The sequence below is a fragment of the Ptiloglossa arizonensis genome, chromosome 10 (genome assembly GCF_051014685.1).
Source record: "Ptiloglossa arizonensis isolate GNS036 chromosome 10, iyPtiAriz1_principal, whole genome shotgun sequence".
NCBI lineage: Eukaryota > Metazoa > Arthropoda > Insecta > Hymenoptera > Colletidae > Ptiloglossa > Ptiloglossa arizonensis.
Genome location: NC_135057.1, coordinates 9,154,524 through 9,172,788, shown reverse-complemented (window position 1 = coordinate 9,172,788; position 18,265 = coordinate 9,154,524). Strand labels below are relative to the sequence as shown.

The following is an 18,265-nucleotide window of genomic DNA, read 5'->3' as shown; positions in this document are numbered from 1 at the left end:
AATTTTTCTTTTTTCTTTTTTTACAAAAAAATAAATAAATTAAACATAGTTTTGTGTTTATCTTCCGCAAAACTGATATTTAAATAAAATATAAAAAAATTACCTTCTGTTAACTTAAACTTGTAGCGATAGTTGCTATATAATAATGATTTACAATAAAGCTACAGTAATCCATTACAGAAAAGCTTATCATAAACCGGTTTAATATTTCACCTTCCAATCTTGAGATTAATAAAATTATATAAATATTTGAAAATTTTGTTCTGAGACATACACAATGAAATTTTTAGGAAAATTAGTTCAAAAATTAAAAATTATTCAATATTTGGATCCCGTGATTTCAAGTAACTCGTGAACTGTTAATTGAATGACCACGTGATGCAAATGTGTATTTGAATCTAAATAAATTTCTTTTACTTAAAAAAAAAAAACTTTTTTATCTACCTATTTTATATAATGAAAAATATATCGTACATATATGTGTTACTCAACAACAGTATGTAGTACCCAAATTTTTAATCAACTACATAATAAATGCAATTCCTTTTGTTTAAAGTAACCAAAAATGTAAAACTTTTTAAAAACTTTGGTCCATTTCTACATACATACTTTCACATCCTTCACATTTATTTTATTATTTTTATGTAAAATATTTTGTTACATCCTGAATTTAGAAATACGGTAACGGTACTTGCAAATAAAAATGCAACGAAAAACTTATTTAAAAAAGTACCTCAATACATAATTTTTATTAAGGTATACACATGTTGCTGATTTATAGTTTCTTTTTATGGTAATAATTATCCTATTTTTATCCTCATAAGAGTACGAGTCGCTTTTAGACAATTATTAATTGCCAACACAATTCGTTGGCCCTGTTATAAAATAAAACTGATATACATATTTACATTATCTACAATCGCATTCAGTGGGAATGCACGTGTTTTTAACTAAACGATTGCACATTTGGACGTCGATGTTGGTCGTGTATATAAATAAGTTTCGACTAACAGCTGAGAGTATCGAAAATTGTTATATTTAACTATGACGAAACGCACAGTTTTTCTTTATCTAAAAAGAAAAACCAACAGTCATACATTACGAATCATAAAATTTGTTAAGCAACTATTAACAATGACAAACTCAATGTATAATGTAAAAATAATATAATCGTTTAAAAAGTTCCTTGCAAAGTATGTTTAGACTTATAACAGTTTTCATGGTTTATGAATACTTCATTTCATAACAACAACGCGTCCTCAATACGGTACAACGAAATCTGAATACATATAATAGTTTAGCGCTCCCTCCATTCATATTGCTCTCACAAAATTCAGTAACAACAAATTGTTACAAACATTTCAATGTAAAACAGTTAACTGTTAAAATACTTGTCATAGTACAATCAAATATTTTTATAAACACGAATTTTCTTTAAAATTTCACGTATAAGAGTTTTCTTAAGATTACTAAAATCTTGCAACAAGTATACGTTTCATGCACTAAGCTTATATTGGAGAGCAATATGAAGAACCAACATCGATCAGTCTTGGAATTACAATTAGCAATAAAAATCATTATATTTTGCAAAATATATAAATATAGAAGAATAATAACTAAGATCCGTAACTACCTTGCGATAATTAATAACGCTAATCATCGATAGGGCTCCTTATGATGCGTTGTAACTTCAACGCAAACATACGGCCTTCCTCACATTTCTTACATTCAATGCCAATGCATAAAACCGCAATATGCATGCCTTGTGTAAAATAGTTATTGTAAAAAAATTTTCGTACAACAATCAACACATAAAAAGTGCTTAATGATTCCATAATATTGATCAGTTAGTTATTATTACCTAATAGTTAATTAGTGTAAGTTGGCAAAAGCATCTCATCGTATAGTCTTCCTTTATGGAAGTTACTCAGATCTCCAGACAACATGTATCAGTTAATATTTGTTAAAAATTTCTTATTATCTTAAGTAGTTACAGTCTCGAGTCATTGTATTTTAGCAGACTATATGACGAAAATTTACGAATTATAACGTACAGTGCACCAAGCACAATACATAACGCAAAATCGTCTTTTTTTGCTGATAAGACAAATTAAACTTTTACGTAATGGATAATGCAACTAGTAACTCTAGTTGCAAACTCAAGTTTAAAATGTCTATATTAAAATATCTAGTAAATAATAATAAAAAAGAAAAACAAAAACGAACGAGAATTTAACAAAAAATCTAATACATCTACATTACAATGATTAAATTTACTTATTTCGTCACTTTATTTTGTGCTAAATTATTATTTCTTTCAGCCGAAAAAGTGAAGAAAGAAAAGGGTAAAAAGGTAAGGTAAAATATTGTAAGATAATATTTTTAAAAGCATTGATATTGACTAAATGGATCAAAATTCTCGTTCGTTTTTTAATTTTCGGTATTTACAGGTTCTCGCGCATGATGGATTCTGACATGTTTATTGTGATTAGATTTCGTACCGCTAGACTTTCCACAAATATGACATGTATATGGTCTGGCGCCTGAATGTACTCGCAAGTGTTCTTTCAGATAATATGATCTATGAAAAGTTTTGTTGCAAACATCGCATGTGTATGCTTTGTTCTCTTCGTGCTCTTTGACATGCCTTAAACAATTATACTTTCGTATGAACTGCGCTCCGCAATAGTTACAGGTATAAGGACGCACGTTTCTATGAGAATTCATATGAGCGGTATAGTCGCTGTGCCGGTAAAATGCGGCACTACACTGATTACACTTGAAAGGTTTGGTGCTACGGGCAGCGTGAGTCCATTTGTGCAATTGTAAGTTCCACTTAGTACTAAATGCCTTAGAGCAAACTTGACATTCATATGGTCTTTCACCATTATGAACTCGCATATGTACTGCTAAGGAAGATCGCAAATAAATACACTTACATATGGGGCACTCAACATTTTCGCTCTCTCTCTGAGCATCTGGAACAAATCTTCTATTATGAGCTCGGCGCATGTGTCGGGTCAAGCTGGCCATGTGAATGAATCGTTCGTTACAATATGTACACGCTTTCGGTTTTTCGTCGTGTGTTTCTTTATGCCAGGCTAATTTCTTCTTTGTATGGAAAACCTCACCACAGTGGCATATGTAATCCTTTAATTTCTTTTTTATATTTAAATGATGTCTATTTTTGTGCTGAGTCAGGTTTGAATATCTACGAAATGTTTCATTGCACAGATTACACTTAACAGGTGCATTTCCAGTATGACCATTAGTATGCTCATCCAACTTTTGTTTTGTTAAAAATGCTTTGTCACAAACAGTACATGGAAACGGTTTAATTCCTAAATGTCGTTTCATGTGTAACTTGAAATTTTGTTTTCTATAAAAATACTTCCCACACTGACTACATTCTAACGGGTGTATCTTTAGATGGCCATTGAACAACAGAACTGAAGGAAATTCTTCATGACATATCTGGCACTTAGTACTATCACGAATTCGTTTTGCTGCTTCTGTAATATGTACTCTTCTATGATGTACCTGTAATGATTTTTCACTACTAAATCGTTGATTGCACAAAGTGCAAATCACCTCAATATTAGATGGTATTACTAAGGTTTCAATTTTTTGATCAGGTTCTACTTTTGCAGTTAATTCTGATGATTGTGGTGGTTGGAGTTGGTGTAAAAGTGGTTGCTGATGATAAACTTGCTGCACATGTAAACCTGGTACAAAAATATCCTCAAACGCATTCATGCGGCCATCCAATAACTTGATATCCTTTACCTCAGGTTGATCTATAGGATCTCTACTACTACTCGGTCCAGCTTCTTTGTGCGTAGTAGTACTATGTACTCTGCGTTCTTTTGGACAATCAAATATCTCTGGACAATGATAACATTTGAATGTTCTTTTTGTCGGAGTTTTTCTATCTCGATCTAGGAATAAACTTGATGTAAAATGTGTAGCTAAAGATCTGCTATCTAAAAGCGGACCACCAATTTCATTGTCTGATCCTTCAGATTCTTCCCAACTTTCACGTGCCATCAAATCATAAGAGGTTGACATGCGTGATGACTCCTGTCCAGCATACAGCTACATGCACAAAATATATCTTAGTGTAAGTATAAGACTTAAATACAAAGTTATAAGAAAAATATGTATTGTTTATTTTATATCAGTTCTATAATTGAAGTAGGAATTGCAACTAAAGAATTTTCACATAAAATATTTAATAAGAAAAATATTATACAATTTATCAAGTGATCTTGACTAACTTCATATATAATTTACATAATGAGACTTACTTATTGTATGAAATATAAAGATTCTGTAATAAAACATGATTTTTTTAATCAATTCATACAAAGGTGATATTAGAGAATTTCTCAAACTTCTATAGATTGTATTCATTATTTGTCTGCATTAAGAATGAATGTTACAGTATTCATAAAAATAAATTATATACATACCTGCCAAGCAGATTGCTCTGTGCACCCATTGCTTTCTTGTTCTGACAATTCACCTCTAGGTGGCATAGTTTCATCAGCCCTCATGTTAATGCTTTTGACTTCTTCATCTATACCTACTCCACCCTCACTACTTGCCATAGATTGTTGACTGGTTGCACTAACAGCTTTTTGTGATGAATCACTTATAAATGTACTAGGAACTAAGATTTGAAGCCCATCAAATTCGAAAACATTCATTGGACCTGCATGGGCATCTTCATTTAAACTAAGGAGTTCCATTGATTGCTTTTGTATAATTGATTTAGAAGAATGGAAACTCTTTGAGTCAGAACTACTTGCAACATCAATAGATTCTGACAGATTTACAAGATTATGACTTTTATTTGGTGTACTAGTATATGGTTCATGTACTGACATTGATTGTTGCGAGTGAATTGTAGGAAACGAGCTCACATGCTCAGTGATTACAGATTGATATGCTGAATTCCCTTCTGTTTTCTTCTCAATATTTTCACACACAGAAAGTTCTGATTGATCTGTTTTTACATCTCGTTCGATTGAAGAACAATCAATAGGATCTTTTTCTAAAGATACATCCATTGCTGCATTACTTTCTTCATCATGACTTATATCATTAGCATCCATATGACAAAATGAGTGCACTGAAGCAGGCGAGCATGGTTTACTGAGATCCTTTCTAACTCTTAGTACAGAGATACCACTACATACAGATAATGGAGTATGCGATCTAACATAGTCTGCATTCTCCCCATATTTAATAAAAGGTGTGTGTGGGCTAGGTAGTTCTTCTATTTCCATATCTGCCTCATCAAAGTTATCTTCTGTTTCATTTTTTTCATCTTCATTGTCTTCTATTTCATGTTTTTCATCTTCATCATCTTCTTCATCTTGCAATGTATGTGCATCAAAACCAATTGGGTAAGTAGTGAGATTTTCACTTGAACCAAATTCTGAACGAACAGAGTAGGTTCTATGGGATCTTTTTTGAACAACAGGTGATACAGGTGCAGATAAACTGTTCTTATAATGGTATGAAAGACAAGAATTCTTATTTTCATCACTATCTAGATCAATTTCTGAACTTTCATTCATTTTTATTTCTATATCGGACTTACAACTGTTCTCATGTTCATTGGAATTACTGGCTGCTGTTTCATGAATCACACTTTCTGCTCTTTCTATGGAAGGACTTTGTTTTGAGCCTTCATTTCTTTTTTGATCATCTTCAATATCAGATTCTTTGTGTGATTCATTATTAAATTCAGATTCCATAATAGTGATTAAAAGACGTTCTAATTGTTCTACTTCAGGTTGAGCTGATTCTTTTACTGCACCTCCTAGAGACATTTGAGGTGAGGTGCCTTCATTTTCATTTAATTCTTCTCTGTGAGGAACTTTTTCAATAGTTGTTTCTATGGTTTCATTCTCTATTATCATAGGTGATACTTCAGGCATTAGAACTTTATTATTATCATCTTCATCTTCGTATCTATGCACATATTCTTGTATATCCGACGATTCATAATGAATTGATTTACACTGCACATTTGCAGTAACAACACGTGACGATTCACTATCATCAATATCTGGCAGTACACTCTCAACTTTATCTTCTGTAGTATCATCAACATTACAAGTGATTGCCAATGTTCTTGGAATGCTATTGTATTCATTTTGTATAATATGCTGATCTTCATTACCTGAGTTATGGGATTCTTGTTCTTCGTGTTCTATTTGAATTGTACTAGTTTCACTTTCATTTTGCTGCATAGAATTTTCTTCATTCAATGATGGAGGAGAAACTGGAAGATTGATATCTGGTAACACTTGTTCAGATTCTTGTTCTGATTCGGGTAAAATTTCAGGTAAGATTTGTTTTGGCTCGGAATTATTTACAGGTACAGCAATGGCAGTCCTACCATTTGTTTCACCAGCCATAGTCACCACTGGCCTGACTCTAGCTGTATTGGGTATAGCCGCGACTGGTGAGATCATCTGAACAGTTGGTATCTGTTGCTGCTGGTACATACCATATGGATTGTACAGCATTTGCATCATTTGATTAGCTTGTGGAGCCATCGCGTATTGCGGAATCATCATGGTGCCATTATTTACAAATTGTTGATAACTAAATGAAGCAAACTGAGGTGGCATCATAGTACCAATGGGTGGACACTCAAAAATGGGTCCTATAGGATACGGAGATTGAGTCGAGAGATGAGTATTTTGCGCAACTGGAGGTGTACTTTGCGGTGATTGTACAGCTGGAGATGTTGGAGGCGCGGATGGTGATAACTGAGATTGTTGCAAAGGTGAAGAATTACTACTAGCTTTGATAAGGGCTTCGATGACTTGTTCCTTTGGATGAGTGTCCAAATGTCTTTGTAAGCTAATACCCTCCCGTAAATAGAGAGTACATACTGGACAAGCCACTGCACCTCCTGATGTTCCATTATTTGTAAGATCCATTGTGTCTCAGATATCTTGATTATGCATTTAATATTCCAACTACTACATTGAACACAGCCAATGTAATGAAACTCTCTGTAAAATATACACTGTGCAGCAATAATACCACTTTCTTTTTTTGCAATGAACACGTCTTTGCTGTTACTACCGTTGCCGTCGTTTTCGCCGTCGCCGTCACTGTCACCGTCACCGTCACCGTCACCGTCACCGTCACCGTCACCGTCGTGGTCGTGGCCGTCGTGGTGGTGGTCGTCGTTGTCGTCGTCGTCGTCGTCGTCGTCGTCGCCGTCGTCGTCGTCGTCGTCGTCGTCGCCGCCGTCGTCGTCGTTGTGGTTATCGTTACCGTCGTGGTCGCCGTCGTGATGGTCGTTATAATCGTACTGGTGTAGTCGTCGTTGTGACCCGTAAATTGTCTCGTACTGTTAATACATATCGCCAGTGGCTGTTTGCATTTCGGGCCCTATCAGGCCAGCAAGCACGTTAGAGCACGGCATATGTACAGCCGACACGTTGCACCAGCCAGTGCCCCAAAAATATCGACGTTCATGGCTACCTGGTTCGTGTGTGCGATGGAGCCAGCAAGGCAGTCGCGGACAAATCAATATCCTATTAAATCGCCAGCCTCCCCTGCTCTTATTAAATTACACCTGCACCATTCACACACCCCCGTAATACAGCACCTTCCTCGAATCTGAATACAACAACTCTCCCTAAGAGTCTTTTGTTTCTCATTCGATTATCGAAACGGCATGTTTTTCGTCTGATTCCAGCCTAAAAACACAACAGAAAACAGTGACGAGTGGTATTCCACCTTAGAATGAGAACAACAAGAAGTCTCACTACGAATATGGCGCCCCCTCGTATACTATCCTATTAGCCACAATCCTCCAGATCCTGTCGATTAGGAAATAAACGTTTTCTTTTTTACCGACTGCTTGAAACAATTTTGCGATCCGCTCTACATTTATAAGATTACCGCTACTATATTACGTTATTGTTAACTTGATTCTAAAAACCATGCCCTTTTACTTCCTATTTCCTCGCGTTGATTTCTTTTTTCACGTTTTCTATATTTTCTTTTTACACTTTTTCTATACTTTTTTTCCTTTCCACTAATTATTTACTTTTTTTAGGAAATTGTCATATAATCTGAAATTATGTGTATTCTGTTAATCGATACATTTTCGTTATTTTTATGTTTCTTCTTTTATTTACATATGTGTGTAACATTTTGATCAATTCAATTATTTATGCCATTTTTAATATCGGCATATCTATATATTTTTTTAATATTTTATAATATTACAAGACGTTCAAACAATTTTCAATGTATTTTATTAGAATTGTTATTAATATCACAATTTGATTAATATCTCATTGATTGATACTAGAAATAGTAAATTTAAGATGAATAATTTGAATCCATGAGGTATTAAACATTGTAGAATAAAAATCAAAGGTTTGATTAATATTACCTCAATAAACAATTTCAATTTCATATGATGTGAAAGAAGGATGATAATGCTGCAATGGTATAATTCTGCAATAATAAGTGGCTCACTATATTTTATTTATCTATGGCTTCCAATAAGCATGCGTATCGTAACCTGCTGTGAATAGCATCCGTCAGTGTTGGTCACATTGGTTAACATTGTATGTAGAACATAGATCGTGTAACATTTGATGTACTGTAACCTCTGTATTTATATAGATATGGACGATGATTTACAATATAATTCAGTCAATACATAATAATTTATAACATAACTAAAAAATTTAGATTTCATATGTATATATGAATTCTGTATTTAATAAAAATAGCTTTTATTAGAAACGTAAACTTTTTAATACAATAAAACATGTCGATATCAATAGTATATCGATATATACGAAATTATTTTAAATCAACATTTTAGTACTAGATTATAATTTGAATGATATTGTTCATTTATTGTCCGAATAATATCATTCGATTGACTTTGCAAGGATAAATAATAAGCATTGACGATGAACAAACAATGGAAAAAGTATCTTTTTTGGTTCGCCCACGAACACGTTGATTTTCGCGCACATGTGAGTGATACTAATTTTGTTATTTTTGTTTTTCTAAACATTCATTATTGCATTCCTCCTTTTTTTGTTTAGGAAATGGAATCTATTCTTAGTATGTTTAATGTAAATACCTATACTCATCCCAACTGGAAGGAATGTGTAAGAAAACAAAGTTATTGTAATATTTGTAAATATAATAATTATAAAGGAAGTATTTGTTTCAGTAAAGTGTTTTTCACTTTTTTAATCTAATTTGACAATAGAAATTATTATTAAAAATTGCATTAATAATGATGGCATTAAATATTGTTTGCATCTGTTAAACATTTTTAATGTTTAAAATTCTTAATTTTACTTATTGTAATATACTTATTTGTCTCATAAGTAATTTTCATTTCAGCCTTATTGGATTGTCAATTTACCTTCAGAAACTGTTGCACATAAAATAGCCAGCAGAGCAGTCTGTATGCGATTTTGTATGGAACTATGGGGTAATAGCAAGAAATATGATGATTTACATAATAAGTTGAAAAATTACCCAATTACAGAGATCAAGAAATATGCAGGACCACAAAAATCATTTAAAGTAATAGTTGAAACATTTTGTAAACATTTTTCACAACGTGAAAAAGTAAATAAAATTGAAGTAAGTATATGAGTAGGAGAAAGTTTCTATTTATATAAATGTTGTACATAACTGCTATATAATTTTTTTTATCATAATAGGATTATTTTTGGCACCAAAATTCATATTATTAATTAAGATATTAAAATTACTGAATATATTACGAACAATTTTATAAAAGGTCTAATGCATTGTTAAAGTCTTTCAGTTACTTACCCTTGGAAGGACCAGTGAAATTAAATAATCCAGATACAACTTTATGTTATATAGAATTTTATGGGCTGAATCCTAATAACATTCCTGATATACCTTATGAACTTTTTTTTGGCCGATGGGTAACCAATTTTATATTGCAGCATTATAGTAGTCAGTCATGCCAGTATTGTGTCTAAAATATCTATATTTTTAGATTACAAGTGGGCAAAGAGATTTGATTCGAAAGTTATCATTGAAAACCAGGAAATTCATAGGTAATACATCTATGGATCCTCAATTATCATTAATAATGGCAAATCAGGCTCTAGTTCAAAAAGGAGATATTGTTCTTGATCCTTTTGTCGGTACTGGATCTTTACTTGTTGCTGCATCTCATTTTGGAGGATATACAATAGGAACAGATATAGACTTTTTAATGCTTCATGGACGCACAAGACCTACTCGAATTTCGCAAAAGGTAATAATTTATTCTTTCTTGATGTTGTTACACAACTATTATCAATATAATTATTAGGCTAGGGAAAAGGACGAAAGCATTGCCGCGAATATGAATCAATATGGAAAAAGTTCTTATTATATTGATGTAGTTGTATCAGATTTTTCTGTTCCTTTATGGCGTTCGGATATGTATATAGATGCTATAATTACTGACCGTAAGTCTAGTTTCTTCTTATTGAATTACATTTCATATAATTTCTGTTAGAATTAATATGATTATTTATTCAATTATTTTTTTGACTTTAATTTCTTGCAGCTCCTTATGGTATAAGAGAAGCAACAGAAAAGATAGGCACAATGAAATTAAATCCTGTGATAGAAGAACATCAAGTATCATCTCACATACCATCTAAAATTGGTTATGGTTTATCTGAGATTTATAAAGATCTGTTAAGTTTCTCTGCTAAACATCTTAAAATGAATGGAAGACTAGTGTGTTGGTTTCCTTTGTTTAGGTAAAGTGTGTTAATAGTATTTATCAATTTTTAGACACATACAATACTATTCAAAATAATTTCAGAGATCAGTATTCAGACAACCAATTACCAACACATCCATGTTTACAACTGATAGCTAATTCAGAGCAAGTACTTAGTAATTATACTAGTCGCAGATTATTAACTTATAAGAAAATAAAGGATCCAAAGGTATGAATGTACAAAAATTATCATACAATATGAGACAATAAATGTTCATATGTGTATAAAAGTAGTTCTATTGACGTTTCTATAACCTACTTTCAGGAATCAGATGAAATAATTTCTACAAATCTAACTGATTTTCGAGAACAATATTTTGCATTACGAAATGAAAGCCGAAAGGAGAAACGAATGAAGAGAGCTGAAAAGAAAGCAAAAAACAGAGAGCTTTGGGAACAGAATTATAAAGAAAATTCACATAGATGACTCTGTAATTATTTTATGTGTAATAAATGTTTATTATTTCCTCCAAATTTAATATTTAAGATATAATTTTTGCTAAATTGTTGCCCTTTATCATCATATATGCAATTCAGAGAAATACACAAGATGTGCAGGAATGTGTAATACATTTAATAATGAAAAGATGAATCTGGATAAAAAATAAACAGAATTCTTGATATTTTTAAATAATCATCACTTGGTTTGTCAAATTATAGCTGTTATGAAATTACAAACTTTTATTTGTTGTGTATCAACATTTTTGTTCTAGTGCATTGTTTTTTAATTGTATTGATAAATTATTTAATTAATAGAACATACTACTTTGTATGAGTTAACAGTACTCATTAGAGGATGATTATGTTAACATTTTTGAATTAGTCATAATTAATTGCATTTGTGTATAAATTGTGAGGAATGAATAGTACATTTACATATATTACAATATTTAAACATATACATACATATAAATTTGCATATCTAAACGTCAAGTTGCAATTGTCCTAGTAATCCTTCCACTGTTTTAATATGTTCATCTGAAACTTTTGATTGATACTGTTTTTCTATTTGATTAGATGCCCATTCACTTAACTTTATTGCATCTTTTTTCTTAGATGAAGGGCATTTAGGCGATGTAGCAATATTGTTTGTTGCCTGTAAATAAATTGACAATAAATAATTAATTGTAAATAAGAAAAGAACAATAATGTTATCCTTACCAATAATAAACCATACAGTGCTCTGATATTATTTGGATTTAACTTGGCAGCTTGACAAAAGTATGCTTTAGCCAATTCCATATTTTCAAATCCACCCTGAAAGTAAATATTTATTTATAAATTCATCAAAATTTAGATAAATAAAATTTACTACAGTATCCATTACTTGGGAATATTTGATTTCTGCATATCTTTGATAAATTAAATGACTATGTGGATTATGCAATATGAGTTCTTCCATGCAGAATGCAGCTTTAGAATATTCTTGTTCTTGTAAATATAAATCACATAACTCGTGCCACGCTTCTTGATCACTCATGAATCTATAAGAATTAATTAATACGTTAAATTACAGTTTTAAATTACCAACTGCATTTTATCCCAATACTAACTTTTTCAAGTATTCTGTAAGTTCTTTAGTAGCTTCTGATATTCGACCTTTTGCCTTTAATATTGCTATACGTCGCTTCCTTGGTGCTGCATTAGTCTCATCCCTTTTTATAATAGAATCCAACACTTCTAATGCTTCGTCATACCTATAAATATATTTTATGTTTGTTGTATAATATAAACATATACAATGTATAATAAATAATAATATTGGCACAGTTTATAAATAAAAAACTTTTAATAATATTTTTAATAAATAAACATTACATTTCCAAAGCTTCCAGATGCATAGCATGATATTTGTGAACTCTCGAGCTACTAGGAAATTCTTTTTTTAATATTTTAATGCAATATTTTGCCAATGGCAACCGATAACAATCCAATGCTGCTATGCAAACTTGCTCCAAAACCAGATATTCTATACAAAAGTTAAGTGAAAAATTATTCTAAAAATAGTTAATGTATATAAATATGATAGGCATACAATATATATAATAATTCTTATAAAAAATCATTTTATCTTACTCTCATTGCCAAGTTGATTAATTTTTCCCATTAATTTTGTTTCCCATAAATCTACTACATCCTTACTTCGGCGTTCACTGTCCTCTCTCCATATTCTAAATAACTCTCGTACTTCTATATACCAAAATTCCATGAAAATATTAAAATCAACTTTAAATTTTATTAATAATGGTATGTAGTGTCTAATTATATTAAATTTAATTTAAATTATAAAAAATTATCTATTAAGCTCACCTTTCCATGACATCTTATCATACTGGTTTGCCATTGTTGAAACTTTAAACAAAATTAATTGTAATGGTATATAAAGATAATATATTCATAATAATCTTTGTGTAATAAAAAAATTTTAAATGGTTTATTAATTGCAGTTTAAAAACTATATTGTAATTTACTTTGATGATTACACTTACTAATTCCAGTTCTAAACAAAATACTACTATAAAATAATTTTGTTTACTATAAATATTAAATGGATAAGTGTGTAGTATTTATGTTTAATTTGATCATTTGTAATCGTGTTATAATTTGCTCTTATATCATAACCTAGACGAACAAAGGAACGAATATCAATGAATACGAAAATATATCAATGCAAATATGGTTTAAAAATTGTCGAAACAAGCATAATTAGCTAATTTAATAGCGATTAACTTTAAATATTTGATATCATTTTTAATGTTTGAAATTCACCATACTTTCTTCGAGTAACAAAAACATAGAAATAACTATTGTAGTATATTAAACTCACGGATAAATAGTCACAAAAATGTAAATAATGTTATGATAAAATATTGACTGAAGTTAAGGTACACGTAATCGTGAGTCAGGTGGTCGATTATGTAGGTTACATACAGCAGAAGACAACTGTTTCCGTCAACGGTCGAAAATGACTTTAGACAGGTAACTATTCATTAACAATTCCAGAATACAAAAACGATATTGTTATACATTATTGTTAAACGAGTGAGAAATAATAAGAAAGTTTAATATATTTCACGGCTTTTTATATAAATAAATAATAGGCATACTACTATTTCAACAATTTTGTATTAATTATGCATGTATATTAAAACAAAATGATTACCATAAACTTTGTTGGGCTTTAAAATATTAAAAAATTTTATTCTTTATTATAAATGATAAATTTTGGTACTGTTTAGTAGAAATGTATTAATGTTGCTAATTTAAAATAATTATCTTTTCCGATATTAAAAGTTATTGCGACACAAGTACATAAATTATTTATACTTTTAACAAAGAATCATTAATGAATCAGTTATTTGTGCGTTCGATACACGTGTCAAGGAAGTATTCTTAAATCTATCTAAATATTATCTTATTTATTTTTCATAGATTCCAATAAAAATACATGTATTGTTAAAGTATAAAGTATAAAGTATAAGTAATATAAGAAATAGTCGTGCGGCATCTGTGAGTCTGTGAACAATTGCTTCTTTCACACAGCTGATTTATCACCATACATACATCTTTTGAGTAAGCCGTATTCTGACATGTTATGATTCGGTTAAGTGTATTTTACCAGCAGAAAATTTTCCACTGGTGATTATCTTTAAGAAAACATAAGTACGAAAAGAAGAATTTTCATTGCAAGTATAACTGCGTGTTTTGAGTTGTCAGTATAGATCAGTGGTAACAGATTAATTCTTATAGGTATACATATATTGTGAAACGCAGAACGTGTCAAAAAGACGCTTGGACGCCATGATGGTAGGTGGAACCTGTTATCACTTGTCCGCCGATTTGCCTTCGTAACGAATTTAATACTCCGAAGTTTAACTTTCCACGTTGTAAATATCTGTTACACGTTTCTAATCGAAGAAAATGTTTCAGGACGGTATATGCGATACTACCGACATTTTAAGTAATGTTCCCCCTAAAAAGGTACTTATATTAGTTTTCTTTTTATAATTTTGTTACCGTTCTACATTAATAATAATTCATTGAAATCCAGTCATTTCACGTTTGTCGTTTCTGTTTGAACTTTACAAATTTGTCATTTTAATTTTAAGAATTTATACTTACAGACAATTCATTCAGACAATGTAGACCTCTCTGAAAAGCCACTACAGGTGGATATTTCAGACGCCCTTAGTGAAAAGGATAAAGTGAAATTCACTGTACATACAAAAACTACATCACCTAAATTTCAAAAGCCAGATAATTTAGTTGTAAGGCAGCACGAAGAATTTGTGTGGTTACACGATCGATTTGAAGAAAATGAAGAATATGCTGGCTATATTGTATGCATTTTATTTTTTCTTCCTATTAGTTTTATATTTTAAATGTATGACCATAGTATTAAGTATTGTACAAATAAATTTATACTTTCAGATTCCACCTTGTCCACCACGACCAGATTTTGATGCATCTCGTGAAAAGTTGCAAAAACTTGGAGAGGGTGAGGGTAACATGACGCGTGACGAATTCAACAAAATGAAACAGGAATTGGAAGCGTAAGTTGTATAGTATATTTAAGCATTATGTAAATGTAGCCTACTTAATAATCTTCATTGAAATTTACCAATTTATGTAACGTTATACTTTTATTACAGTGAATATTTAGCTACATTTAAGAAAACTGTTGCTATGCACGAAATGTTTTTAACTAGACTAGCAAACCACCCAGTTTTTCGAAATGATCATAATTTAAGAGTGTTTTTAGAGTATGATCGAGATCTTTGTGTGAGAGGTAAAGACTTTGATTGGTGCTTAGATAACATTTTTCTATTACTGTCTATAATTATTGCTACACTTTTGAATATGAAAAGGGAGTATGAATTCTTTATTTTACTTTAGGAAAAAATAAAATGGAAGTATTTGGTGGTTTAGTAAAATCATTTTCTACTACCACAGATCAATATTATTTGTCAGCAACTGTAAAAGATGTGAATGATTTTTTTGATCAAGAAATGTCATTCTTACAAACGTATCATCACAATTTAAAAGAAGCAACAGTTCGTGCAGATCGCCAAACAGCCAAACATAAAGATGTAGCCGATTCTTATATAAAGATTTCTACAAATCTTTTACAATTGGCTACAACTGATAATAGTAAACTAGAAAAATTTTTAACAAAAATTGCAGAAACGTTTGAAAAGTTGAGGGTAAGACCTTTAGATTTACTTCATTGCATTTATTTATGCATATTATTTATATTTGTAATGTTATAATGTAATAGAAAGTTGAAGGACGAGTAGCATCTGATGAAGATTTAAAATTGTCAGACACTCTACGTTACTATATGAGGGATACAGCTGCAGCTAAACGGCTGCTTTTTAGGAGATTAAAAGCTTTACATGCATACGAATCTGCAAATCGTGCTCTTGAGAAAGCTCGTGCCAAAAACAAAGATGTTCATGCTGTAAGTAAATTGCTTTATATAAATTTATATAAAACAAAACTTGTAGAAAAAGACGTTACTTCCTTTGAAATTGGATACCAAATATACTACTAATTTTTAATTTAGTATAAGAATATTAAATTTCCCAAACTGGTAACTATATATCCATAAAAAATATGCTTTGTTAAAATTATTTTTAATTTTTCTAATCTTTGAGAATATACATGTAATATGTTCAGTTCAAATATGCATAGAATCTAATCAAAAATTTAATTTTTTTTGCTCATCAAGGCAGTGGAGGTTGCTGAGGTGTGTTTTTCTATATTTGTATGTTTGCCGCCTTGCTGTAGTGTCTAATACTTTAAATAATGTCATTTTGAGTTTTCAAAGGATGTGCATATAAAAGCATTCACAACAAAAATTTTAAAGTAGTATACATGATGAACAGTAAATATATAATCATTTCTTATTATGAATTGCCTGATGGTTGAAAATTTATTGTTACAAACAATATTGAAATGTTAAATTAAATTTTTAATGTTTATGTAACATTTAGTTATCATATATTGAAAAAAAGAACAACAGAGAAGACTAAAATCAATATCTATTCATTAAATTGTTATTTTATTTAATATTATGCATGAGCAGAACTTGCATGCATTTTTAGTTGTTTGCATTCGTATTTTTTCAATTTGGGATATTGAATGTGAAATTGAAATAAATAATTTGAAAAGTTATGTTAACAATAAAACAGATTTGCGGCAAAAAAATTGATTACCAAAGTTATTTTCAAAAGTAGAAGAATTTAATATGAAAGCCAATGTACAAGTAATAATTTTTGAAAAATAGAAGTGTTTTCAAGTCATAGTTTTAAGAAAAATTGCATGTTTCAATTAATTTTGAAATTTGTTTACAATACGCTTTCTGCAAAAGAAATTTTTGATATTGTGCTCAATATTACTTATTGCATATCGATGGTATTATATATTTAAATATATTTTGAAATTATTTCTGTTTTTGTTGATCTAGGCAGAACAAGCTCAAACAGAAGCATGTGAAAAATTTGAACAAATGTCAGAAAAAGGTAAAGAAGGTATGTAATATCTTTTACCTCTTTTTAAAATGTGTTTAGTGAATTTTCATAGATGAGCGATTTTCATTGTAATTTTAATTACAGAATTGACAGATTTCAAAACGAGAAGAGTAGCTGCTTTCAGAAAGAATCTAATTGAATTAACGGAACTAGAAATAAAACATGCAAAAGTAAGAATATATTATTTTTTTTAAACGTACACACGCACACGCGCGCGCGCGCGCGCGTTGAGATTTCTGAAAATACATTTGTATCTTATTTGTAGGGACACGCGGAATTGCTCAAAAAATGTTTATCGGCGTTACGAGAACAGTGATCCAGTTTGATAATTGTCGTGGCAAAGATTACCATGTAATCTGTATGAAGATAACAATTTATTTAAAGCTATAGAAATGTAACGGTATTGTAAAATATATATTTTTTGTTATCTAGATTTACATTACTATGAAAATGGAATCGTATTATTAACTTCAAAAGGACTCCTCGTGAAATTAATCGAATGATGTTGTCTACTATTTTCAAATTGTAAAAATCTATGTAAATGTTATAATTGTTTATGCTTGAAAAGCAGTTATCTTTTATATAAAATTTCAAATGAAATATTTCATTAAAAATGGTAGGGTATAGATACATTTTATCGAGTTCTTTTGTAGATTTAAATTAATCTGTTATAAAGTATAAAATTCTTTATATTACATATATGTATCATGTGTATGTACATGGTGTTTTTTAATGTGTGCTATATTAGGAAATAAGAGATTCATAACTTTATAAATAAGACTTAACTTCAAAATTTCATTGAACTAATTATTGGTAACAAAAGTAATGATACAATTCTGTGAATATCTAATAAACTTTGGAATGCTCGTTTGGGTAGCAAGTATCGAAACATGATAGAAAA

At 30.4% G+C, this 18,265-nt stretch overlaps 4 protein-coding genes across 15 annotated transcripts; 2 read left to right on the top strand and 2 right to left on the bottom strand.

The window, feature by feature from the left end:
• Positions 1–694: 694 nt before the first annotated feature.
• LOC143152079 (uncharacterized) lies at positions 695–7,100 on the bottom strand. Its single transcript, XM_076321759.1, has 2 exons — positions 4,473–7,100; positions 695–4,095 (listed from the first exon to the last, which is right to left on the bottom strand). The coding sequence occupies exons 1-2, from the start codon at positions 6,960–6,962 to the stop codon at positions 2,431–2,433; spliced, it is 4,155 nt and encodes a 1,384-aa protein (XP_076177874.1). The 5' UTR covers positions 6,963–7,100; the 3' UTR covers positions 695–2,430.
• Positions 7,101–8,675: 1,575 nt separating this feature from the next.
• On the top strand, positions 8,676–11,413 carry LOC143152081 (tRNA (guanine(10)-N(2))-methyltransferase TRMT11). Of its 2 annotated transcripts, XM_076321762.1 has the most exons (10): positions 8,676–9,035; positions 9,108–9,173; positions 9,415–9,505; positions 9,563–9,660; positions 9,840–9,974; positions 10,049–10,312; positions 10,370–10,508; positions 10,610–10,808; positions 10,874–11,000; positions 11,097–11,413. In XM_076321762.1, exons 1-10 carry the CDS (start codon positions 8,970–8,972, stop codon positions 11,256–11,258), a joined length of 1,347 nt encoding a protein of 448 aa, XP_076177877.1. In that variant the 5' UTR covers positions 8,676–8,969; the 3' UTR covers positions 11,259–11,413. The 2 variants fall into 2 exon arrangements, with proteins under 2 accessions (XP_076177877.1, XP_076177876.1); XM_076321761.1 differs by having other exon boundaries at positions 8,677–9,035; positions 9,415–9,660; positions 11,097–11,412.
• Positions 11,277–13,856, bottom strand: LOC143152085 (ER membrane protein complex subunit 2). Of its 5 annotated transcripts, XM_076321778.1 has the most exons (10): positions 13,659–13,788; positions 13,321–13,453; positions 13,142–13,183; positions 12,908–13,021; positions 12,650–12,800; positions 12,385–12,528; positions 12,159–12,315; positions 11,993–12,088; positions 11,738–11,927; positions 11,277–11,424 (listed from the first exon to the last, which is right to left on the bottom strand). In XM_076321778.1, exons 3-9 carry the CDS (start codon positions 13,173–13,175, stop codon positions 11,754–11,756), a joined length of 870 nt encoding a protein of 289 aa, XP_076177893.1. In that variant the 5' UTR covers positions 13,176–13,183; positions 13,321–13,453; positions 13,659–13,788; the 3' UTR covers positions 11,277–11,424; positions 11,738–11,753. The 5 variants fall into 5 exon arrangements, with proteins under 5 accessions (XP_076177893.1, XP_076177891.1, XP_076177895.1 ...); XM_076321776.1 differs by lacking the exon at positions 11,277–11,424 and having other exon boundaries at positions 11,486–11,927; XM_076321780.1 differs by lacking the exons at positions 11,277–11,424; positions 13,321–13,453 and having other exon boundaries at positions 11,486–11,927; positions 13,763–13,856.
• Snx6 (sorting nexin 6) lies at positions 13,690–17,996 on the top strand. Of its 7 annotated transcripts, XM_076321764.1 has the most exons (13): positions 13,690–13,810; positions 14,264–14,494; positions 14,582–14,638; positions 14,762–14,812; positions 14,956–15,171; positions 15,263–15,384; positions 15,484–15,620; positions 15,728–16,035; positions 16,110–16,292; positions 16,563–16,580; positions 17,301–17,364; positions 17,449–17,534; positions 17,630–17,996. In XM_076321764.1, exons 3-13 carry the CDS (start codon positions 14,633–14,635, stop codon positions 17,678–17,680), a joined length of 1,242 nt encoding a protein of 413 aa, XP_076177879.1. In that variant the 5' UTR covers positions 13,690–13,810; positions 14,264–14,494; positions 14,582–14,632; the 3' UTR covers positions 17,681–17,996. The 7 variants fall into 7 exon arrangements, with proteins under 7 accessions (XP_076177879.1, XP_076177881.1, XP_076177883.1 ...); XM_076321766.1 differs by lacking the exon at positions 14,264–14,494 and having other exon boundaries at positions 13,743–13,810; XM_076321768.1 differs by lacking the exon at positions 13,690–13,810 and having other exon boundaries at positions 14,198–14,404.
• The last annotated feature ends 269 nt before the right edge of the window (positions 17,997–18,265 follow it).

Bases quoted from the DNA above. Each gene is read 5' to 3' on its own strand.
- LOC143152081 (XM_076321761.1), top strand. From the start codon at position 8,970: ATGAACAAACAATGGAAAAAGTATCTTTTTTGGTTCGCCCACGAACAC. The intron at 9,661-9,839 runs GTAAGTATATGA...GCATTGTTAAAG, and splicing joins AAAAAGTAAATAAAATTGAA to TCTTTCAGTTACTTACCCTT. The intron at 10,313-10,369 runs GTAATAATTTAT...TATAATTATTAG, and splicing joins CTACTCGAATTTCGCAAAAG to GCTAGGGAAAAGGACGAAAG.
- LOC143152085 (XM_076321780.1), bottom strand. From the start codon at position 13,175: ATGGCAAACCAGTATGATAAGATGTCATGGAAAG. The intron at 12,529-12,649 runs GTAATGTTTATT...ATATATTTATAG, and splicing joins CATCTGGAAGCTTTGGAAAT to GTATGACGAAGCATTAGAAG. The intron at 11,928-11,992 runs GTAAGGATAACA...ATTTATTTACAG, and splicing joins CACTGTATGGTTTATTATTG to GCAACAAACAATATTGCTAC.
- LOC143152079 (XM_076321759.1), bottom strand. From the start codon at position 6,962: ATGGATCTTACAAATAATGGAACATCAGGAGGTGCAGTGGCTTGTCCA. The intron at 4,096-4,472 runs GTATGTATATAA...TTGTGCATGTAG, and splicing joins CAGAGCAATCTGCTTGGCAG to CTGTATGCTGGACAGGAGTC.
- Snx6 (XM_076321763.1), top strand. From the start codon at position 14,753: ATGTTTCAGGACGGTATATGCGATACTACCGACATTTTAAGTAATGTT. The intron at 14,813-14,955 runs GTACTTATATTA...TTATACTTACAG, and splicing joins GTAATGTTCCCCCTAAAAAG to ACAATTCATTCAGACAATGT. The intron at 17,535-17,629 runs GTAAGAATATAT...TCTTATTTGTAG, and splicing joins TAGAAATAAAACATGCAAAA to GGACACGCGGAATTGCTCAA.